The 25,789-nt window shown below is 42.9% G+C and overlaps 1 protein-coding gene across 2 annotated transcripts in view; it reads left to right on the forward strand.

Moving 5' to 3' along the window:
• The window catches only part of ETV6 (ETS variant transcription factor 6), a 195,813-nt gene that overhangs the window by 156,784 nt on the left and 13,240 nt on the right, over positions 1–25,789 (forward strand). For both annotated transcript variants that reach the window (XM_063134379.1, XM_063134380.1), the window contains exons 3-5: positions 1,914–2,078; positions 6,395–6,529; positions 17,875–18,420. In XM_063134379.1, the coding sequence (XP_062990449.1) occupies positions 1,914–2,078; positions 6,395–6,529; positions 17,875–18,420 (846 nt within the window). The remainder of the gene's footprint in view (positions 1–1,913; positions 2,079–6,394; positions 6,530–17,874; positions 18,421–25,789) is intronic.

Below are 25,789 nucleotides of genomic sequence, written 5' to 3' on the forward strand. Positions count from 1 at the left end.
CAGCACCAGCACAGATGCATGGTGCTGTGCCTTAGCCACAAGGACTATCAATACCAAATGTGGTTATGTATTCTTTTAGCTCAGAAATAGAGATGATATCATGCAGATACAGAATAATCTTGTTTCACTAGAGGGACAGCTGTGAAATCAGCTATATTGAAATGTATATCAAAAATATTGGAGTAATAGCCTGAGCCATTATTTTAAGTACATATTTGTGTATATGCTTGTTCATACTAATAATTTCATTACTTGTGCCTCTCCTCTTCACTTTCCCCTCATGACCCCCACCACTATCTAAATTTAGATTGTAAGCTCCTTGCAGCTGGGACCTATTTGTAAGTGAATGGATGGAGAGGGTTCTGAGAAACGGATTTTATATTTTCAAAAATGGAGGCTCAACCATTGTTTGTCAATACTTCCTAGCAACCCCTGGGAAAGTCCCAGGTGCAACCTGAAGCCATCTCAGAACCCACCGTGAATTTCTGCAGACTTTTCCCACTTTCCATTTTGACTGTAACAAATGCAAACTCCATGGTTTGAATGTCAATCTTCCCCCCTTCACTCGTCGCCTTTTTGCTTTGTTTACTATCTTGCCTGATGAAGAGTTCTACAGAACTCAAAAGTTTGCGCAGTACTTTGTGAGCTTTGAATTGGCCTAATAAAACTATTACAGCAATCTGGATTTTGGACAATTTCTTTTGAAATTCATATCAGCATACCAGATGTGCATCTCTGGTATACTGTGAGAAAATCTATGTACCGTATTTCTTCGATTGTAAGACGCCATCGATTGTAAGATGCACACTAATTTCAGTACCCCATCCAAAAAAAGTAAAATACAAAAAATAGTAAAAATTTTCATACATCTATATTTTGAAGACCAAACAGATAAAAACTGAAAATGCTTTAAAGTTGAAGAGCAGGAGCTGAAATATTTGAAAAATTGCTCTGAATTATTTTTCTCTTCATTATATTACAAAGTATTTCCGGTTCCTACAACATTTTAATTTTTCGTTCATGATTTCCTCGTGAGCCTATGGTGAGAAAAAGAATCTTTCATTTAATAGAATCTGACACTCCGCAAATATTTATTTATTTATTTATTACATTTCTATACCGCCCAATAGCCGGAGCTCTCTTGGCGGTTCACAAAAATTAAAAACATTCAAAGTATAAAACAACAGTATAAAACCATAATAGAGAATACAATATAAAAGCTCAACCAGATAAAAACAGCAGCAATGCAAAATTACAAATTTAAAACACCAAGTTAAAATTTATTGATAGACTGTTAAAATGCTGGGAGAATAAAAAGGTCTTCACCTGGCGTCTAAAAGCATATAATGTACGTGCCAAGCAAACCTCCTTAGGGAGCTCATTCCACAGCCGGGGTGCCACAGCAGAGAAGGCCCTCTTCCTGGTAGCCACCTGCCTCACTTCCTTTGGCAGGGGCTCGCAGAAAAAGACCCCTGAGGATGACCTTGGGGTCCGGGCAGGTACATACGGGAGGAGGCGTTCCTTCAGATAGCCTGGCCCCAAGCCGTTTAGGGCTTTAAATGTCAATACCAGCACTTTGAATCGGGCCCGGACCTGGACTGGCAGCCAATGAAGCTGGAACAAGGATCCCCATGTTTTGAGAGATGGTCCTAACACTTGGGGTACTTATAAAGGAGGCTTTTATGGTGTAACTGCTTCGTTTACAGAATTTTATCTGGGGTGGGGGCCTCCAGCCAATGTCATCTCCAGTTTATAGCCATCCCATATTTTCCCACCGCTTCTTCAATCTTTTTTTTTTTTTAACCTTAAAAAATCTCCAAGGAGGAAAAAATGGAATAGCTGCACAGTGTCTTTTGATTGGTAGCATAAGGATTACATTATTTTTGTTTGTTTTTTCATTGACCTCTTTACAGGGTTACAGCCTGTTTATTGGAGCAGGGATGATGTGTCCCAGTGGCTGAAGTGGGCTGAAAAGGAGTTCTCATTGAGACCCATTGAAAGCAACACTTTTGAGATGAATGGCAAAGCGCTCTTGCTTCTGACCAAAGAGGATTTCCGATACAGGTCTCCACATTCAGGTGACTAGCTCATGTTCTAAGAAGGGGGCGGGGCAAGGAAATGCACACCCTGTATAGAATGCAGGTATACAAAGTCTTACCAGAGATTCAGCTTGGGAAAAGATCAAACTCCTGTAATGTTCATTTCAGTTCGGGTTGCAATCTTGGTTTGAAGACGGCTTGTTTCAAACAAACCATAGTTAACATTAACCATATTTTGTCAGTTTGAATGACACAAACTGATTACACAAGAATAGAATCAAAAGATTCCAAGCTCCTCCTCATGGCCATAGTGGAGAGGAGAGGGGAGGAGGAAGTGTGCAAGACCAGGAAGTGGGCGTGCTTAGGTTCACTCTCATCGTGCTAAACATCATGTGTCGCTTGAATGGTCTTAACAATTGAATTGTCTGAACATGACGTTTGAATCGTTTTAACATTTACATTTTTCCTGATTCCATTGATTCAAACAAATGTGATCAATACAGCTTAGAAAAACTAATAAGGGAGAAATGAATAAGGTAAAACAAGGGGGAAAAGATCTGGACTCTGTTCATAATGCTACTAAATCTTGCTACAAAACGAGACCCCATAATCTAAGAGGTGTAGCCACTGTTGTCACTGTGGTTGTTCCTGTGCTGGTAGAGAACCCATGTACAATATTTGTGCACCTGGTGGCTTTAAAAGTATGCAACATCCCATGAGGGTGATGTCTGGTCATTTCGGAAGTAGCAACCACTCCTCATGGGATGGTGCAAATTGGGTTGACAACATTTCTGAGGGACTCCTTTTTCTATTTCACCACTGCTGTTAGCTTTTCACACTTTCTCCATAATACTTTTAACCAGACTGCATCTCTGTGGGGAGGGTCCAGGCAGGTGTGATAAACAGGGGTCTGGAAACAAAGCCCTATGAAGAGAGACTGAAAGAACTGGGCATGTTTAGCCTGGAGAAGAGAAGATTGAGGGGAGACATGATAGCACTCTTCAAATACTTAAAAGGTGGTCACACAGAGGAGGGCCAGGATCTCTTCTCGATCCTCCCAGAGTGTAGGACACGGAATAACAGGCTCAAGTTAAAGGAAGCCAGATTCCAGCTAGACATCAGGAAAAACTTCCTGACTGTTAGAGCAGTACGACAATGGAATCAGTTACCTAGGGAGGTTGTGGGCTCTCCCACACTAGAGGCCTTCAAGAGGTACCTGGACAACCATCTGTCAAGGATGTTTTAGGGTGGATTCTGGCATTGAGCAGGGGGTTGGACTCGATGGCCTTGTAGGCCCCTTCCAACTCTGCTATTCTATGATTCTATGAACAGAGCTCAATCACCATTTACCTTTTAAAATCTGGTATGAATGGAACCCAACCTTAACGGGGGAAATGTGTACACAGTGGCATCAATTATGAATGGTAGACATATGAATGAACAGAAGCAGGACGTGACTATTTAAATAACTTACTTCTGCCGTCACTGGGAGCAGACATGGCCATTTAAACATGCCAGTGCCATTCACAATTGCTGTGTACATATTCTGTCATTTAAATGTGGGTGTCATTGTTCAGTCTGCCAGTTGCCCAAAATAGTAACGTATTCACTGATACGATTTCAACTGTTGCCCAAATGTGGGTAAGATTCCTGCAATGGAAATACAAGCAATATCAGCTATGGCTGTTTAACTAAATCAACTAAAGGAATATTAAATCAAACTAATAGTAATTCGCTTTGTTTTATGCACGTATAATATACCTCCATATTAACTTAATCAGCTTGTAATTAAATGATGATCAAAACCAGTTTAGATGAAGTGCCTGGAAATAGCTTGTGTCAAACGTGGAACAAGCAGTGTTCTGTAGTACAGCCAGTGAATAAGCTAGGAGCACCTAATGTTGCAAGATCTCAACAAGGGAGGGATTGACTGGGTCATTGCTTTGATTGGAGATCATTTGGGCTTATTTCTAACTCTTATTAAGCCTGAGGTACTTCAGATTGTAGGCAGCGGCTCACCTGAGGCAATTGCTCCCTCCCAGTGCTAGATCTACCATTATTTGGGATATCATGAAAGGGCAGCAAATCGTTAGCTATTTAATATGCAATATTATTGTATTTCTGCTGCCAGGGAGAGGCGCTTGGGGAATCTTCTGCCTCAGAGGACAAAATAACTTGGCCGGCTTTGGATAGTGTGCACCTTGATGGGTGGGTGGGGCTGTTGCCATTTCCTGTTCCATCCCAGGCAGCATAATGTCTTGGGGCAGGCACTGCTCTCTCCATTCAAACAAACAAACACAGGGAGTGAGGCTATGGAGATGACGCGTCTTGGGCTCAAATCAAATAAAGAAAAGGCTTTGTATAATACTTTATTTCTAGAGGCAAAAACTGAACATGATGTCAGTTTTGGGAGAAGAAAATCCCTGTCCGACATGCTCCGTAATGAAATTAGTGGGAGCACGTATAAAATGATTTACATTTTTAAAATCTACTGCTTCTACACCCCGATTAGCCATTACTTTTCCTCTTCTCCACATTTAGGAGAGTCAGTGAAGGCTGGCATCTCAGCCCCCAAACCCTAAAGTGGCCTGCCAACAAGTTCTATTACCATGGGAACTACTTTTTCTGCACATGGTTTGGTTTTTGTAGGCAAAGGGGGAGCTAAGCAACACCACACAGGTTGGCCTTGGGGTTTGCCCAGCCCCGGAGCCTTATTCCAAAGTTCTTTAGCTGGTAAGGAGGCATAGATTTGACCTGCCTTTCCACATCCTAACCCATAAACTCACAGATTGTGTTCTATGAGGAAACACATTTATATGTTTAAGTAGTAAGATGTTTAAGCCAGTGAGCTATACAAATAAAAACAACAGACATCTTCTTCTTCTTCTTCTTCTTCTTCTTCTTCTTATTATTATTATTATTATTATTATTATTATTATTATACTAGCACACAAAGAGAAACAGTTTCTGTGTTTACATGTCTCTTCTAACCTTCAAGTACTTGAGGATCCAAAAGTTTTTGGAAGGCTTCAGATTTCCACATCAGAGTTGTCTTTGGCCTAGTTCTCACTGGGATGAGAACCCTAACCTTCCCTCTTGGATATGGAACAGTATATAACTATTGTAAATAAAATAAAATAAAAACATGACTTTCTGGTATCTGTCAACCTAACAGAATCTCACAGAAAGTTCCTTTGCATCCATCACAACAACAGAGCCCTCCCATTCAGAAACAAGGGTGTTCACTAAGCTCAGCTGAGACAACATGGGTGTATCTATTCCCATGTCTAGAGAACATTCTAAACTGTTCCCTTTCCAAGAGCCAGGGCCACAAGAATGTGCAGACAACTCTTGAGAGGCACAGCTTAGTGGTAAACTCCACCAAGAGCATGTTAGCCTGAGCTCAGAACAAAGCACACCCATGTGTATCTTTGGATTCAACGAGGCCACTTTGTCCATCATTCTTACCTGGGGCCCCTCCCAACACTCAAGTTTCTGCCACAACCTTGCATGTAGGGAAGGTAAGTATGGATCATTAGGACTGGGGTCTCTAGTGTGGTTCCTCAAGCAGAGGTCTCCAATGTGGTGCCTGACTGGCTCCCTGTCCTCCAGATTTTCTATTTCTGGAGATTTTATTTTCTGTTTAATGGGGGCCTGCAAAGCAAAGTGCCACCATCTTTATTTAGATTCTGTAGAGTGGTTTTGTGTTTTGGAGTTCACACTTCATCTCTGCCTTGTACAAGTCAAGAGACTTTTAGTCTCACCAGTTTGGCTCCTGGGAAATTGAAGTTTTGTGACCAACCACACCATCTATGGCAGCCATTTTGTGAGAGCATCCACAACACTCAATATGCCAAATGTGCCCTCCACCCCCAAAAGATTGGAGACCAATCGCCTAGGGGATATTCCTACCTCTCTATTACTGTGTCCTACAGTAATAGAGAGGTACCTATCCTTCTCAGTTCTCCTTTCTGGTGCCTTAAAGGCCATATCAGATGGCCTAATGAGTTGAGGAGGTTTTTCCTCTCTTCCAACTCAGTCTACTCTGACATGAATATGGGCTCCTTCCCTTCCAGAGCAATCAAAGTTGGTGGATCCTACCTCCATTTAAAGGGATGACCCTACTCCTGAAATATTGGAATGCCCTCCATGAAACATGGAGAACAAAAATACATAGTAATTAATGTCCTATGAATTAATGTCCTATGAAGAAGCATTCTGCCATGGGAGCCCCCAGCTGTACTCTGAAGTGGCATGGCCCACACAGAAGGTAGCCGCCTCCATAGGAACATGCCTTTGACTTTTCTAGTATTGTGTGGCTTTTCATTCACTTGTGCTGACTATTTCTTTTTCAGGTGATGTGTTATATGAGCTTCTTCAGCATATCTTGAAGCAAAGGAATTCTCATGTGCTGTTTTCACCTTTCTTCCACCCGGGGAACTCTGTCCATGCTCCGCCAGATGTCATGTTGCATCAAAATCAAGATGAAGGTAACAACAAATATATCTTTGTTCATAAGAAGAACCATTACATGAGGACTTTGTGTGGTGCTGTGGAATGAAATAGGATAGCTGAAAAAATAGAGAGGAGGGATTAACCCTTTACATTATGGCTATTGGGTTGTGCTTGTGGCTACATATTTCGATCACTCCTCTAAGACTGAACTAAAAATTGTACTATTAGTTTATAAAATGTATAACCAAGAAGACCAAAGAAGATCAAAGTTTGTAGTAAAACAACTGAATTTTGTTTCACTTCTGTCATAATATGGAAACTGAGGTTTATGGCCAGAACTAGAGTTTGGCTGTATCAGCTCAGTATATCGCACAGCTAATGTTTCTCTTATCCAGTGAGAAACAGCCTATTAGAAAACAGGCACACCAAGGGAAGAATCCTAGTTTAGCTTTCTAGTTCAGCTCCAAACACAAGTGGCAAATAGGCATGTGCTCCGCTCCGATTAGGAGCGGAGAAGCAGTAGCGGATTGGCCTGCTCCGCCTTACCCAGAGGCGGAGTAGAAGCGGGCCGCGGACCCCTAGAAGCAAGGCGAAGAGAAGCGACCATTTTTCGGAGCTCCTAGTTCAGGCGGAGCGCTCCAGTCGCCATCTTGAAAACATTTCACCATAGGATTGCATTGCGGGAAATAATCGCGGATAACTAGGTTGTTTTTGAAGCTATCGTTCTGGAAATTCTTGTGCACAGAGAGTCGTGGATAGGGGTCATTTTGAGACTACTCTCACCTCTCTGCGTCGTGCGGGTTGCGTGCTATATTTTTTTAAAAAATCGGGTCAACAAACAGGGACAGCGCGGCTCAAACGGCGGTTTTCGGCTTTTCGCCCATAGGATTGCATTGCGGGAAAGAATCGGGGATAACTGGGTTGATTTTTAAGCTATCGTTCTGAAAATTCTTGTGCACAGAGAGTCGTGGATGGGGGTCATTTTGAGACTACTCTCAGCTCTCTGCGTGGTGCGGGTCGCGCGCTAGAATTTTTTAAAAAATCGGCGGGAAAAATACCTTTTTCAAAGGGCTGAGGGGCAGAGTCAGCTCCTGGTCATGATCACATGATCCAAAAGTTAGAGGAGGGCATAGGCAAAACGGGTAACTTGGGATTCTGGGAAACTTCTCTTTCTTAATCTGAACGGACTTTTCCCAGTGTTTTTTAACACAGTAGCCCCACCAAATGCACAAACACAACCTGTGAAATCATATACTAAGCCAATAATAAGAGAGCACTGCTACCCACCCTAACTTTGGGGAACAACTGAAAAGATGTGGTGCAAGGGGATGAGCTCCCCTAGGGCATCTCATCGTGGACGTGCCCCCACTCTCTCCTGTACTGGAAGGCCATCAGAGCCTTCCAAAGAGAGTAAAACGGTGGAGCAATGCCTATCATGAGTCGAAGTGAGCGTTTACTTCTTAGTGGTGGAGCGATGCCTATTATGAGTTGAAGTGAGCGTTTACTTCTCAAGTTCTTGGTGAAGCAATGGCTTTCTTGAGCTGAACTGGCAGCTGCTTCCCTCTCCCCCGGGCACGTCCCCCTATTACTGGTAAAAGACAGATATAGCCTTTTTTTTAAAGTTCTTCTTGCTGTTTATTCAGCAACACTGCTGCTTTTAATTCCACCCCTCCTTCGTTTATTTATTTATTTATTCATTCCATTTTATATGCATTACTGGCTTATCCTTGGCTCACTTCCTTATGCCCCCAGAAATGTCTGCTGCCTGCCTGCCTGCCTTCCCTCTCTCCTCCCCTGCCCGCCTTGCAGGGATGTTGTGTGTGTCTGGCTTTGACTCAGGGGAGAAGTCCTTCCTGTGCTCAAGTTCCAAATCCATTTTTCAAGTGTGGAAGAACATTCATATAGGTTGATCTCTACTCCCCAATTCATGGCATGTTGGGATTTCCTTTGAAATGGCCCCATTGAGACGTCTGCAGGTTTAAGCCCCGCCAAAAAACAGGGGATGATGGGACTGCCTTGAGTCTCGCCGTGCGTATGTATCCCTGGATAAGCTTTCATGGTGACGAGTTTGAGGTTTCTAACGTGCAAATTGACGGAGCTATGGAAAGGGGTGTGAATGGGGTGCCTGATTTTCAAATTCCCCCAAAATCAGGGGATGATGGGATTGCCTTGAAACTTGGCGTCCGTGTGGACACGTGGATAAGCTATCATGGTGCCGAGTTTGAGGTTTCTAACGTGCAAATTGACGGAGCTATGGAAAGGGGTCTGAATGGGGTGCCCGATTTTCAAAAATTCCCCAAAAATCAGGGGATGATGAGATTGCCTTGAAACTTGGCATGCGTGTGTATACCCCCATGAGGTGTCATGGTGCCAAACGTGAGGTTTCTAACTTGAACCAAAAAAAAGTTGTTTACTTTTTTAGCTTTCAATGCAACCCTATGGGGGGGGAAAAAACGGAGCTCCGATCCGGATCCGGAGCTCCGAGCGGAGCGGAGCGGAAGTGGGCGGAGCGGGGGCGGGGCGAAGCGGCCTGCTCCGAAAATCGCGGATCTGCAAGTGAAGCGGAGCGGGGAGTCCGTGCACACCCCTAGTGGCAAACACCCTGTCTATAGAAAGTGTGAATTAACCTTTTATCATTGTAGTGTGCTGTGCTTCAGGTGCCTTTTTATTTATTTTATTTTATTTATTACATTTTTATACCGCCCAGTAGCCGAAGCTCTCTGGGCAGTTCACAAAAATTAAAACCATAATAAAACAACCAACCATCTAAAAACACAAATACAAAATACAGTATAAAAAGCACAACCAGCATTAAACCACACAGAATTGATATAAGATTAAAATACAGAGTTAGAACTGTAAAAATTAAGTTAAAATTAAGTGTTAAAATACTGAGAGAATAAAAAGGTCTTCAGCTGGCGACGAAAGGAGTATAGTGTAGGCGCCAGGTGGACCTCTCTGGGGAGCTCATTCCACAGTCGGGTTGCCACAGCGGAGAAAGCCCTCCTCCTAGTAGCCACCTGCCTCGCTTCCTTTTATGTTAAGCACCTGTTTGATCACGCAAAACATAATTTTGGCAATGACCTAAAGCACATGCTTTGCATGCACAATTGAGATGCCACAGACACATGAAGAAGCACTTATGTGGTGAGCCTTCTTTAGAAGCCACCATGCTCAATGTGTGGATGAACACACAATGTTGGGGGTGGGCTGAAAACACAGCCTCAGTCTTCCTCCAATGTAGTAAGGCCCTTCACGTGAATAACACCTGAGTGCCATTTTGTGGTGGAGATACAAGATACAAATTAATGAAATACATGGAATCATAGAATAGCAGAGTTGGAAGGGGCCTACAAGGCCATCGAGTCCAACCATAAATAAGGGGCAATGAGGAAAGCCCTCTGGGCAATGGGGGTTGCCTTGAGAGGATTCCACCTTTCAAGGTGGCCTAAACACAACTTAAAAATAAATTAATAGAGCTGCAGTATTTGGACCAAGGCCATCCAGGGAGCCCTGTTTCTAAAGTGAGGATTTGAACCTAAGTTTCCTTGATCTAAAATCATCCATCAAGCCACTGCGTCTCCCAAATGCTTACACCTACCTGGTATCCTGATCCTCAAGGACCCTTTCCTGTTTAGCAAGGTGTCAAGGCTGCGCATGGATCCACTTTTCCATCTCCACATCCCATAAGACTGAAGTCTGGTTTCTGTACTAATGTACTCTCCATATTCCTTGTGTAATAGCAGTTAGAGCTGCCAAGCTCGCCCTCAACATTGCTTCGCCTTCGACCCTACCCCGAATAGCCATATTTTAGCCTCTTTTAATTGTATTCCCCAAGCACTGGGTGAATACTTTTGCTCTTTGATCCTTTTCTTTCAGAATTGCTTCCAGCCGCTACAATTACGCTTTCAGCTGTGCACTTTTTAAAGGCCTCTTTGGGTAGAAATTAAAAGCTGAGGAGGAGCGTTTTGTTTTAATTATGGATCGCTTCCAGCCACAGAGTCTGGGCAATGAGGGAAGCTCTTTGTGCCAAGTGTTCACAGGCAGGTAATGAGTGCTTCTTGTGGACTTTGACTCACTTGCACTGGCTCTTCCCTGTCGCCTGGTGCCTGGTGGAGGGACTTGCGCAGCTAAATATAGCAGTGAGCTGCCTTTTGAGGGCTTGTTCTTGTAATTCTTCATGGGGTTCTGCTTCAATCGTCTCACAACGAGTGACCCTACGAGAAAAGGGCTGGTAGGTTTGTTAACTGGCAGTCCGTCTGAGGCTTAACTTTACAAATTAATGTTGAGTGTGGTGAATTTTTTTCTCCTACTTTTGAGAGCAGTCACTCCAAGGCTATGTGCGCTGGGCATACAAGTGTAGCACAAGAGTGTGATTAGTGTGCTGCAAGGAATAGCTTCTTGAAACAATGCAAGGGTTTTGTGAGAGCTGAAAGCACCCACCCACAAAGGAGGCTGTAGTCTGCATCTGTGCGTGATCTACTGTTCTGACTTTGCCTCAGCGGGGAGGGAGCAATACATTTCTGCATCTGCCATGACTGAGTGAGCCAATCAAATCCAACAAAGAGGGTCAGCAGAACTACCAGTCCTCAGAGAAAACTTCTCATTGCATCGCTTCCAGTCAGGAGGCTATCCAGTTTCTCTGACATACAACAGTGTTCTCAATGTTTGGCCTGTAAACGTGTGCTGATGATTGGCAGCCCCCAGCCCCCTGGTGTCCTACCAAATTTTAATTGAAGTGTAATACAAAGTTTGCCTACAGTTAGACTCATAAGAAAAGGTACAATGTTTTCTTTTTGTAAGAGCAAGAACAGGTTAAAAGAGCAAGAAGCCATCCCCTGTAACTAAGTCCACGTGCAATGCCATACAGATGTTATGATAATAAAGATCCATGTTTTTATGTAATGCTATTACTGAGAGAATGTGCTCCGAAACTGGGAATTCCTTTGTTCTAGATAGTACCAGCTTTATTATAGAACAGGGGTGGGCAACCGCTGCAGCCCCTGTGCTGAATGTGGCAGATGACAGCGGAACAAAATAACTGTTTTAGCAGTACTCTGAATGTTGTGCTCTGGATTATGACAGCTAACAGCCATTTTTTGGCCTGCCCCCATGGAGTGATAGAAATGCCCCGTGGGGAAAGGCAAAAATAGCCCCCGAATCCCAAAAGTTGTCTCACCCCTGTTATAGGGCCTGGCCATTCATGAGAGGATGAGACTTGAGAATAGAGTACATTTGTGTAAACATTTTAATGAATCAAAGGCTAAGTTCCTAATAACAGCATTCAGGTTGCCTTCCAGCCATGTAGGAAGAGAGCTGGCTGAGGGCTGATTCAAAGACCACCACCATCATCATTGAGGTGGCTCATTGCCATTTCCACACAGGTTATCTCTTTCTTGTTCAGTATGGAAAGAACTGCTGTGACTCAGCGTGTACAGTCTGCAAAATATATATCGTCAGCTCATGGCAAACAAATGACAACAGATCATATGAAGATGTCTGGAAGGGCTGGAAAAACAGTAGCCCTAATTCCAGAGGCCATGTGATTGTGTGATTGCGCGTTTGCTCTTCTGTTGCAGGGCGGAAGGTTCTGTTTGCTTTTACAACACAGAACCCCATCATCAGTGAGAGACATCACTTGATTATACTTTATGGATTAAATTAACAAAGGCCCTCTTACACACCTATATCATAAGCTAAATCTTTTAATTAGTCATAAGAGGAAGTTATTACTTCTCAACTTATTTTCCATGTTATTTCCAAGCATATGGCAGATGTTGCAGTATACTTGATACATGTGTAAGGTGAAAATGGTGCAATGATTCTTACTTGGATATTGTTGTCTTTACATTTAAAAAAAAACCCCTGATCTAGAAAACACACACACACACACACACACACACACACACACTCTATAAATCTTACCAAGAGTCATTGAGCCCAGCCCTACATTATACAAATACCTATAATATATTTTGTTTTATTAATCCCATTTATATCCCCATTATTTCTCCAAGGATCTCATGACAGTCTACATGGAGTCATCCCATTTTGTCCTTACAGCTTTTCCATGGAAGTAGTCTAGTTTGAGAAAGAGTGCTCAAGTCCACCCAATGAGCTTCATGAATGATCATTTTCAATTCTGTGATTCAATATGCCATCATGTGCACTCAGTTGGTTCTTTGATAAAATTAATGACTTGTCTTATAAATAGTTCCCAATTCTTGGTCACTCCCACATGAGAATCTTGGAAATGTATGGGCCCACCTGTGGGTTTGTAACAAGAAGGAGCAGTCTGCTTAAGCTCGCATCTCGTTGCGTGGGCCATGATTTCTGCAACTGTGGTAGTACTTATTCTAGCTCCCTGCAATTGTGTAAATCACAGCATCCACACAGCACTTCCACACTGATCTGTTGAGGTATACTTACCGAGAGAACCTAAGACATGTTGATGCCTGAGGCATTAAATCCAAATGGTAGCCATTCCATGAAGGTGGCGGTGAAAATATAAGCATAAACAATTGTGCTGCCCTTTAATGATATCTCCAGACCTGAGATAGGAGACATCACACTGCCTAATGGTAGGGCCATTGGGCCCTAGGCCTCATTCTATCTGACTTGGTAAATCTATATCTGGTCTGTATCATTCACATGATTGAATGTTCCTCCATATAGGAAATTAGCATGTTAGTAAGTTGTATAAACTAGAACTCACTCCTTCAGATTTTATTTTATTTTTTGCACTTTTTGTGCAGTCCCACATATCAGTTTTGCACCTCCATTGAATGTAGTTTTCTGTGTGGAAGGTTTTTTTTTTTTGTATGGAGACCTACATCTTGGTCCTTGCCTTTATTTGCATCTTCCAGGACAAACGCGGCATAAACAGTATTCTAAACAGTTTAGATAAACCCAGATTAAGCAACAGAATCCTGCCCATTATTTTAGCAGACCTGCTGGAAGGAATGAGAGTTTTGTTCTGTTCACACTTACTAACTAACCTGGTGCCATGCACAAGTCTAAAATATGCTCAGAAGGTTTTTTTTTCCTAAATCCAATTTTAAAACATCCAGTCACCGCAGACAGGCACTGAAGTTTCACTTCCTGGTGCCCATTTCGTTATTACTGACCTAAATAGTCAAACAAAGACAGACCTTTCTTGTTTATGACTTTGAGCATGTGAATAATTAAATCCACACCAATGTCGCTTCCTCCTCAGCCTGAACGAGGAAGCTGGTGGTTGCTGGCAAGATCTCTTTGGAGGTAGACAGCCTGATGAGTGGGCGTGGAGTCAGCACATTTCCCCAGCACTCTTAAGGTCCTTGTAGTCCTTTGCAGGGCTTGGTGGAGAATGGACAAAAGAAGCCACTCTATACTTTTTGAAGAGAACCTTAAAAAAAAAAGCAGTAACCATGGACTTAGGAACAGAAAGAGAAAATGTAATTGCCAATTTGATATGCATTATGACAAGATGGGGCAAAACCTCAGGTGGCAGATTTGAGGTGCCAGTGTCCTGCATTTGCTTAGTCTAAACCTGGTCTCTGACCCAAATGCAATGGAAAAGGTGTGTGCAGGGCTGGACAGGACCTGTTGGTCACAGGAAGGCTTGGGTAACAAGGCCAGCCCAAAATGCAGAGTCCTAAACGGAAGCTGGGATCATATGTATCTGCCCGGACCCTAAGGTCATCCTCAGGGGTCCTTTTCCGTGAGCCATTGCCAAAGGAAGTGAGACAGGTGGTTACCAGGAGGAGGGCCTTCTCTGCTGTGGCACCCCAGCTGTGGAATGAGCTCCCTAAAGAAGTTTGCCTGGCACCTACACTATACTCCTTTAGATGCCAGGTGAAGACCTTTTTACTTTTGCAGCATTTTAACAGTCTATCAAATTAATTTTAACTTTGCTATTTTAAATTTGTATTTTAAATTGGTATTAATTTCTGCATTGCTATTTGATTTTATCCTGGCTATGTTTTTATATTGTATTTTATATTATGCTTTTATTCTGTGTGTTTTATATTTTGAATGGTTTCTATGGTTTTAATTTTTGTAAACCACCCAGAGAGCTTCAGCTATTGGGCGGTATAAAAATGCAATAAATAAATAAATAAATACAATGGACTAAAGGACAGATTTTGACTTGGTGACAAGTTCGTAGCTAGAGTCCAGAAACAGGGGCAGTTTGCCATGCAAGAAAAAAGTCAATTTAAATCATTGATTTAAATCAACTTTCCCATTGAAACTTTTTCATATACTATATTTCCTGAACAATGGTGCACATCTGACCATTAAGCAATATTAATTTACAACCAAATGGAGTATTATTTGAGGGTTGTCTAGTAATCCGTGCTGTAGCCAGTGTGGTGTAGTGGCTAAAGTCTTGGTCTGGGAGTCGGGAGATCCGGGTTCTAGTCCGCACTCGGCTATGGAAACCCACTGGATGACTTTGGGCCAGTCACAGACTCTCAGCCCAACCTACCTCACAGGGGTGTTGTTATGGGTTCCTTAGAGGAAAAAAGGCGGGATATAAATGCAATAATATATAAAATAAAAGAAATACATGACAAGACATGGCAAGCCGGGTACCAACAGGTGCCATGCAAAAAAGGTGTCTGGGCACCTGGCAGAATGCAAGAGCCCCCACAGATAAATTCTGCCACCACGGGCCATTGTGTTGTGTGAACCAGGTCTTTGTCTCACTGTATATAATGACTCTGTTCAGACGATACACTAAGCCACAGTGGTTAAACATTTTGAGCTAAACAGTACGGGTTAGTGTGTTGTGTGAACCATTCCTAACCATGGTGGCTACATAACGATGATTTAAACACACTGACTAACCATTTGCTGCAAAAGAGTTAGCAGCCTAACCATGGTTTAGTATGTTGTCTGAACAGGCCCACTGTATATATATTTTGGCTGCTTTCCTTTTTTACTTACAGAAGGAATGTCTTTAAAATATTCCTATATAGGGTCTTCCTTGTCACCAACACCCATGACAGTTTGAGGTAAATAGCACAATCCTATACATGTCTCCTCAGATATAAGTTCCATTGAGTTCAATAGGGGCTTACTCCTCATAAGCGGGCGTAGGATTGCAGCTAGGGGTGTGCACGGACCCCCCCGCTCCGCTTCTCTTCCAGATCCGCGATTTGCAGATTGGCCCGCTCCGCCCCACCCTCGCTCCGCCCATGTCCGCTCCGCTCCGCTCCGCTCCGCTCCGCTGCGGAGCTCCGGATCCGGATCGGAGCTCCGTTTTCCCCCCCCATAGGGAACTTTTTTTCTGTGAAAGTTAGAAACCTCAAGTTTGGCACCATGACACCTCATGGAGGTATACACACGCACGCCAAGACTCAAGGCAATCCCATCATCCCCTGATTTTTGGGGAATTTATGAAAATCAGGCACCCCATTCACACCCCTTTCGATAGCTCCGTCAATTTGCACGTGAAAAATCTCAAACTCGCCACCATGATAGCTTATCCAGGGATACACACGCATGCCCAGACTCAAGGCAGTCCCATCATCCCCTGATTTTTGGCGGAGCTTAAACCTGCAGACAGCTCAATGGGGCCATTTCAAAGGAAATCCCAACATGCCATAAATTGGGGAGTAGAGATAAACCTATGAATCTTCTTCCACACTTGAAAAATGGATTTGGAACTTCCAAAAGTCTAATTGAGCGCAGGAAGGACTTCTCCCCTGAGTCAAAGCCACACACACACAACATCCCTGCGAGGCGGGCAGGGGAGGAGGGAGGGAAGGCAGGCAGGCAGCAGACATTTCTGGGGCCATAAGGAAGTGAGCCAAGGATAAGCCAGTAATGCATATAAAATGGAATAAATAAATAAATAAATAAACGAAGGAGGGGTAAAAGCAGCAGTGTTGCTGAATAAACAACAAGAACTTTTTTAAAAAGGCTATATCTGTCTTTTACCAGTAATAGGGGGACGTGCCCAGGGGAGGGGGAAGCAGCTGCCAATTTGACTGGTCCTAGTGACCAGTCTTTTAAGAAGCAACGCTGTCAGTTCAACTCATGATAGCCATTGCTCCACCACGAGAGCTCTACTGAGGAGTAAAGCTGTCACTTCAACTCATGATAGGCATTGCTCCACCGGGTTACTCTCTTTGGAGGGCTCTGATGGCCCTCCAAGTATAGGAGAGAGTGGGGGCACGTCCACATGGGATGCCCTAGGGGAGCTCATCGCCTTGCACCACATGTATTCAGTTGTTCCCCAAAGTTAGGGTGGGTAGCACTGCTGTGTGTTTTCCTATCTGTTAATATGATTTCAGATTGTATTTGTGCATTTGGTGGAGCTACTGTTTTAAAAAAACACTGGGAAAACTCCGTTCAGAGTAGAAAGAGAAGTTTCCCAGAATCCCAAGTTACCTGTTTTGCCTATCCCCTCCTCCAACTTTGGGATCATGTGATCATGACCAGGAGTTGACTCTGCCCCTCAGCCCTTCTGAAAAGATAGTTTTCCCGCCGGCGTTTTAAAAAAATCTAGCAAGGGAACCGCACCACACAGAGAGCTGAGAGTAGGCTCAAAATGACCCCCATCCATGACCCCTTTCTTTTCCGCAATGCAATCCTATGGGCGAAATGTTTCAAGATGGCGATCGGACCGGACCGCGGAAAGAGGAGCGCTCCGAAAATGGGCGCTTCTCTTCGCCTTGCTTCTAGGGGTCCGCGGTCCGCTTCTACTCCGCCTCTGGGCAAGGCCAATTCGCTCCTGCTTCTGCGCTTCTAATCGGAGCGGAGCACATGCCTAATTGCAGCCGTAGTATGAGAATACAGGAAGATGCACATGGGACAATTTTGTTTTCTCTTTTTCCTTTCCAGCGTTGCAAAAAAAAACCCCAAATGCCCATGACTGTTAGGTCAAAATAAGGTTTGATAGTTACTAGGAAGCGGGGGGGGGGGGGTGTGTGCAAGTTAAATTTTTAAAGATCAGGTTTTTGGGGGGATTTTTTTTAAGCATCCATTTTTACCAGCTCTGCTATTTTGTCTTTCTGTCTTAACTAGCTCTGTCTTGCTTGGCCCAACTCAACCACCACATAAGCTCAGATCAACAACAGACCTATCTAGACCTGTGTCTTTGCAAGTGTGACTTTAGTCAGGGAACTGCAAGCCCAGAACTTCGAAAAAGCCAGAGCTAGTAGTCAGGGCTGGACAGAGCCATTTTCATGGGATGAAAAAAATGAAAGGATCAATAGATAACTTTTATGAGACTTTTTGTTCATCTTGAGGAGAACAAATATGGGCAAAATGTTTAAACTTTGACTTGGCCAACAGGAGCCAGATAAAATTGCTTCAAGGATCGATATAGTTTTATTGGGCCTGTCACATTATATACAACTGTTTTCTTCTTCTTTTTTTTGCTTTCTAGACAATTTTGTCCAGAGACCTTCAAGACAATCAACAGACACAGTCCATCACAACCCACCTACTATTGAACTTTTGCATCGTTCTAGATCACCCATCAATTCTAATCACAGGCCTTCACCAGAGCCTGAGCAGCGGTCATTAAAATCCCCATTGGAGAACACTATTCGTCGCCTCTCACCAGCTGAGAGGCTCTCGGGCTCAAGACACCACCAAGAAAACAATCACCAGGAGTCTTACCCTCTCTCAGTGTCTCCTATTGAGAATAACCACTGCCCAACCCCATCTGAAGTGCTCCAGAAGCCTTCCAGCCCTCGACAAGAAAATACCAGGGTGATTCAGCTTATGCCCAGCCCCATCATGCACCCTTTGATACTGAACCCCAGGCACTCTGTGGATTTCAAAGCCTCGAGGTTGTCTGAAGATGGGTTGCACAGAGAGGTGAAGCCCATCAACCTGTCTCACCGTGAAGAGTTAGCATACATGAACCACATCATGGTCTCTGTCTCCCCTCCTGAAGATCATGCCATGCCAATTGGAAGGATAGCAGGTTAGTATGATATGTTCCAGATCATGTATGTTTCTTTGGAATCAACCACACGCTTTCCCAAGCAAAAATGTTAATGGTATACATGGTGGGTTTCTCTAGTTCTTTTGGATATTGTGGGGATACGTGTAACTGGCCAACTTCATTTAAAGACAGAAAAATCCACAGGTTGAACATAAGCCAGCGTTATTGAAGTGAATACTTAAGTTGAGATAGAATGTGACTTGGCCAAGGCTAAAGAGCAACCAGTGGCAGAGAAAATGTAGCATATTCAGAAGTGGCCCTATTATGGCTACGGTGATGCAGCTCCCTTACTGTGGAAGATGTCAGTTGTCATTAAGGGTGACAGACCTCGCCACAGTAGGATGTGTGTGTGTGTGTGTGGAGGCTTGCACAGGACAATTTCCTGGGTGACTCCAGAAAGAGTGTTCCTGGTGCTACCAGTCAAAAGTCATGGTGCAGCTATTCCATTTTCTCTTTCCTAACAGATTTTATGTGGAAAGAAAAAAGGCAGAAGTGGTGGGAAGATACGGGAGGGTTATGAATGGAAAGTGATGCTGTCAGGATGCCCTCTAAACTTCTGTGAATGAGGCAGGGTGATTGCACAATCTTTCTTGGTGTTTTTTCAATCAGAAACTAGCTCACAATCTGTTAATTTTATGAAGGCTAAAGTGCTGTGACTTTCTGGCAGACAAATTTAACATTGCAACAAGCGACATGCGAGCAAGGAGTGAGCACGACCCAGGTTATGTCCCATTGATTTCAATGGGAGAGGGATGTGCTTAATTATATTCCATCAATTTCAATGGCGATTCAAATTGTTTAACTCTTTGCCTGGACTGTACCCACAATGAGTAATCTGAATCTTAGATCTGCCAGTACAAACACAGAAGGGTTCTAATTAATTTGTAGTAACTAAATAATATATAAAACATCTTAAATTTGATAAACACCGTATACTGATTATAAAGAAGACAGTTTGAAAGACAGTTCTTTTTGCGTTTGCTTGAACGTATCGTATTAATGTACACCTAATCAGGAACCCTAGCATGGCAAAGGTTTTGGACTTTGCATACAAACCCTACATAAATCCACTTCTATGTGTGTAGGGCCCATTCTCACAAATGTGAGAACTGAATGTGAGCTTGATTCTAGTCCCCTTCCGTTCCACTTCTCTAACTAGTCCTGCTCCAATGTCTCTGACGCCTGTTGAATGTCCGTTTGTTGGGAGGCCCCAGAACAAGGCCAGTAAAAAAGGAAAAAGACATTGGGGGAAAGGTGGCAGCTCCACTTTGAAATAAATGGTGCAGATTAACCAAGCCTCAATATAGTTGCTTTCTTGAGTTGCAGAAGGAAGTGTGAAATAATTTTCAGTTTAATGAACCAAAGCTGCTACTCAGTGTTTGAAGGAAAGACCATCTTTAAGAATTGAATGTCACCTTCCAGTCCAGTAACAGACTGGAACTAAAGTAGCCTTACAAAAATAAACAAGTCTGCCTTTAACTGCTTTAACTGCCCCTTACCTTTCAGCCCCAGTGAGTAAAATTAAGTCTCGCTGTTTAGAATCCACCCCTAACACACACACACACACACACACACACACACACACACACACACACACACACACATTTAATCAAGCAGCCCCAGGAGAAACTTTAGCCATTCCAGAGAACCCCAAACTATCATGGAGCACTGGGTTGCTAGCTTCTTACTAACTTTGTCACATGTACTGAGGTGTAGGATTGTTTTTTTTTTGTGAGGATAAAATGGAGAAGAGAAGGATTATTTTAAACCCACCTTGGGTTCCTTGGAGGAAAACAGGCAGGATATAAATGCAATAAATAGGATTGTAGGGTACATTTTTATATGCTCATATGGGAAAATATTCTATTCCTTAACAATGAAGAAATTCTAAAAAAGTTGGCGGAGGCTGAAAAGAATATATAACAGCAAAATTTAACAGCCCTATTTATTGATTTGTTTGTTTTAGCTATACCACTCAAAAACCAAAGTTGTATGCATAATTCCTCAGAAAACATTCTGCCATGTTCACTGGGGTTTAATTCCTAGTAAAAGCTGGTTAGATGTTGACTAGGTTAACAATACTGACCAAGGCCTGAGCACCTTCACAGGGAGCACCACATATGCACCAGGGCTGTTCTGGCCTCCCCTTCCCACTTCAGCCTTTCGTAAATATCCTAAAAGCCATTTTTGAAGGTCAGGGTACTCTCCAGAGCAGTATCGAGTGCAGTGTAGGGGATGCAGCTGAGGAGAAACTGGTGAGCAAGCCATGCAGGTGCATCTTCCATTCATGCACAGGACTCAACCTTAATCTGCAGGAGATTATTTCACAGCTAGGGATTTTTCTGGAGGTTTCTTCTGGCGGAACATGAGGCCACTTCACACTTGCCAGTGGCTCCTACGGAAGCACCTAGGGAATGCCTGGGTCTGCTGGAGGGCTTGTGGCAAAGCTGCACTCATGCAAAGGTGCTTTGTGTGAGAACTGTTTCCCCATGTGAGAACTCTATATGAGGCTGCTGCGGTTTGCACAATAATGATTTCTACAAGAATCCCAGCAATTGTGTACAGAGTATCTCTGTGAAAAGTATCTCTTACAGCCCACCTGTAAGTCCACCAGTGGAGCTCCCAATGGTACCTTATTAGAGGCATCCAACCATTGCCTCTAATTAGTCTTGACAACCTTATACGAGGGCCATCAGCAAGTGCGAACTGTCCTCAAAAGTCTATGAACTATTTGAATTTGATGTTCTCTTCAATCAAAACCTTATTTTAAAGATTCACATGTTGGATTGATGAGCACCACAGTTTTGGCCTGCTTCAGACTTGATCGGTGTGCTCGTAACATTTGTTCTGTGCATGGTAAAGCAATCATGTAAGCCATTAATCACAAACACTGATCACTGGGGAGCCTACATTATCCTGAGTGACCTTTTGCATTCAGAGTGACAAATTGCTGTTTTATTTGCAGTGATAAGTGCAAAAGCATGTGGATGACTATCTGCTAAGCTGCTGGGGAGGTTCTCTGTCCCATCCACCATGTACTCTCCAGGTTCTGTTAATAGGAGGGTGTCAAGAATACTTTTCTGCTCACTTGACACTTTCAAATATTTGAAAAAGTGATGTTACATGAGTTTGTGTAACATAGAAGAGTAAATTCAGTGACATGAAGCTACCTTACATTTTGAATGTCACAACAGCCTTCCATGAGTAAGGGGGCTGTTGTGTCTTGCTGGGCGCCCACCAGTGCCATTTTTGCAGGGTACCTGTCTAGCCATGGCTTGACGCGTTGTGTGAGCTCACGTGGCAGGGGCTGTTTGAGGATTAGACAACCCATGTCTTGTTTTAGGGTTATTTGAGATTTGTCTAACTTTCAAACAACTCTACCGCCTGGGTTCACGTGACACAAGCCACAGCAACCTGGGCCCTGTGAGTGCCATCCAAAAATGGTGCCTATGGATGCCCAGCACAACACAACAGCCCCTGCAGATAAATTAAGCCATGGTGGGTTGTTGTATCGTGCAAACCCGACCACTGAGTCAAGACAATTGCTTCGTCCAGACCGGAATTGTTAGATGGTTTGGCTGTGACTCTCCCTGGATCTCAGGAGAACTTTCATTCTAATTCTGCAACCTAGAACCTTCTTTAGGCAAATCACATGTTCTACCACTTTGCTATAGTTCCTCCCTTAGATTGTGAATGTTACTCTTCTTTCTTGCTTGGAAACCGGACTCTTAATGAGCAGGTTATATACAGATGCCATAATTTCAAGGTATCCCCTTCTCTGTATTACTCCCAGGTACAGAGTCTTAATGGATCTGATTGAAAATAGATAGATAGATAGATAGATAGATAGATAGATAGATGACTTTAAAACACTTTTTTAAAAAAGCACCACTACCCTGCTTTATCAAACCACTGACATTGTTGAATTACTTTTAATACTTCAGTCCAATAGCAGACTGAAAATGGAAGCATCTTCACTGGCTATTCCCAGCTTTTAAGGTCTTTAACATTGGAGAATTTAAGGACCCACCTAGGTTAGCATCATGCTCCCAGCCATCCCCAAACTTAAAACTTTTTGTAGAGCAAAATCAAGGTTTCTAAATATATTGCTGTTGTGGTAAGTCACAAAGAAGGAAGGGGGAGCACAGGGAGAAGATACGACTGTGGAGTAAACAGCCGCTCCTAAGGGGAAACAGCCAACACCGTGAGCTTATCTTTTAGCTGATTGTTTTATTTTCTTAGGCTTCTTTGGGTTCTGGCCAGTTACGCAAATTTCTTTGAAGGACACTTTTTTAAAAAATAAAACAACACTCAAGTGATATTGAAATGGGAATTCTAATATTTCCTGCAAAGTGGGGCCTTTTCCTTGATAAACCGAGAAAAGAATTACAAGATTGCTTAAATTCATACTGCATGAGAAGATTTCCCCCAGCTAAATCTGGTTATTCTAAATTCTAAATCAGAGATTGGTTGCGTTTGGACGTCATTTTAATCCATGATGGGTTAATAAACTACTCACAGAAGCTTATTTTGAAAATAATCTACTGTTATCCCCCCAAATGATTGGACAAATACGCTACTGTGCATAGACTATTCCCCCACTCTTGTCTCCACCATGGGTTATTGTGTCATCCAAATCCAGTCATTATCTACTTAGAATTTTGGTCAGCTGGGCAAACAAACAAGGAACCTTACCTTTCTTACCTTAAGGAAGGGTTCTATCGGGTATATAAAAGAAGGACATCAAACCACAATATAATATGTCAAGCGCCTCTCCTATTGTAGGAAAATTCCATGTAAGATTTTTTCCTATCCAATTCTTTTGACAAATATAGTGCATAATTCAGTTCAACATTTTTTAAAAGCCAGAATAGATGAGACATTAGAGATATGTGATTGGATGATTAAATCTGCTGCTCTCTTTTAATTTAGTCTTAAAGCAGCCAGGGCTGGGGTGGAATTGAATCTGGACCTGGACCATGGCACCAGGAGATGGGAATTAACACTTTGCCCCAGTTCTGTTTTCTTAATCTCTCTCTCACACACACGCACACACACACGCAGACAAGCTGGAGCGTGTTTGAGGAGGGCATCCAGGATGATCAGGGGTCTGGAAACAAAGCCCTATGAAGAGAGACTGAAAGAACTGGGCATGTTTAGCCGGGAGAAGAGAAGATTGAGGGGAGACATGATAGCACTCTTCAAATACTTAAAAGGTTGTCACACAGAGGAGGGCCAGGATCTCTTCTCGATCCTCCCAGAGTGCAGGACACAGAATAATGGGCTCAAGTTAAAGGAAGCCAGATTCCAGCTGGACATCTACTGTTGGAGCAGTACGACAATGGAATCAGTTACCTAGGGAGGTTGTGGGCTCTCCCACACTAGAGGCCTTCAAGAGGCAGCTGGACAACCAACTGTCAGGGATGCTTTAGGGTGGATTCCTGCATTGAGCAGGGGGTTGGACTTGATGGCCTTGTAGGCCCCTTCCAACTCTGCTATTCTATGATTCTATGATACTATTTGACCCATTAGGGAAAAATATGGTTATAGTTGAGGGGGATTTAGATTGAAGAAACTTCATAGGGGAAAGAGCAACCCCCTCCTCCAATGCTAAAGTGCCCCCTCCCATCTTTTATTAAGCTGTTAGATCCAGCCTTGGATCTCCAATTAGTCCCATTGATTACAATAGGAGAAATTTAAACCCGAGTTTGACTGTCATTGAAATCAAACAATTAAAAATATTTAACTCTGGCTAGATTATACTCACAAGTAAAATGTGGACTATTTCAAGAGAATCGTATTGACAAATAATTTAGCATCCACAAGTGCATGCAAAAAGCCTTGAAAATACGACTCAGATTCAGGATTCATATTCAGTGCTAAGGATTTCTATTTCAGATTATCCTGAATTTGTACAGGGCGATATGCCTAAAACAGTCATCCGAGGACAAGAAGTGGAGAACATGGTACTTGACATCTGTACTGGAAATACCTGTTTGCTTAGGGAAGCTGTTCCTTGTTTGCTGTTTTTGGCTCCAGGGTTCCAAGCAAGATACGAATAACTTGGCTGGAGCCATTCATAGTCAAACAATAAAGAACAAGGCAGCACTTAATTCTGCTACATCTTTAATCTTTGATGCCCTGTGGTTGTGCGTTTGAGTTCCCATGCTCCCTGATGGTTAGAACTTTATGCAAAGCAATTCTGTGCTTCCTACTCCCATAATTCCAATTTCAACTTTGAGTTAACAATAATGATAATGATATTAATTATAATGTTCAAGGTGCTTCACAGTGATCCCTACCGCCCCCAACCCAGCCTTCCCCAACCTGGGTTCATCTAAATATGTTTGGTTTGGAACCCCTTGGGCCCCAGGTTGGGGAAGTCTGCCATTAACCACTGGGAACAAGTCCTACTGGCCAATATTATATAGAATGACTGCAACAGAGTTAAGGAAAACAACATAAATGACACCAGTAGTTACAGCGTGATGGCTATGTTGACAAATAGGTGTACAAAAATATTCATTACATTAAAATAATTAAAAACAAATCACAAGGAGGCCAAACATGTTTCGACAATTTTGTCTTCCTCAGTGGCCTTTTACCAAACGCTTCATTGGACAACTCTCCATTGATGTTTTTCAATGGAGAGTTTGGTTAGCAGTATCTGCTATTTATTGTGGGAGTAATTTCCCAGCGTGGGTATCTTAAATTTATTTCGCTCACAGAGAATGACCAAGCAAAACATTACCATCCTCTATTAAAATCAAGGCTTAAACAAAAAGGCCCAGCGAGGAAGACAAAATTCTCAAAACGCGTTTGGCCTCCTTGTGGTTTGTTTTTAATTCTTTTAATGTAATAAATATTTTTGTACACATATTTGTTGACATAGCAATCAAGTTGTAACTACTGGTGCCATTTATATTGTTTTCATTAACTCTGTTGCAGTCATTCAGTGTTTTTTGTTAAGGACAATATTATATAGACACAGCAGTGGCAGAGACGAACATTTTTTCACCACTATCACTGCCGTGGAGTAAGTCCTAAAATGCATCCTGGCCCATCTGCTATTGTCGTCGTGGGTTTTTCTTCACAGTCACACCAGCCGTGTCCCTTGCTGTCTTATTTGTATCCCGCCTTTTGCCCAATACTGGGCCTCAAGGCGGCCTTACAAAGTTTAAAACATACGTAGGGGTGGGGAAACAAAACCATAAATGTATAAAATACACAACAAAATTATAAGACATTAACATAGATGGAGGGCTGGATTATTCTCCAAAGGCCTGCTGGAACAAAAAAGTTTTAGCCTGCTTCCAAAAGCCCATCAAGGAGGGAGCCAGCCTAGCTT

The sequence above is a fragment of the Elgaria multicarinata genome, chromosome 9 (assembly GCF_023053635.1).
Source record: "Elgaria multicarinata webbii isolate HBS135686 ecotype San Diego chromosome 9, rElgMul1.1.pri, whole genome shotgun sequence".
Taxonomy (NCBI): Eukaryota; Metazoa; Chordata; class Lepidosauria; order Squamata; family Anguidae; genus Elgaria; species Elgaria multicarinata.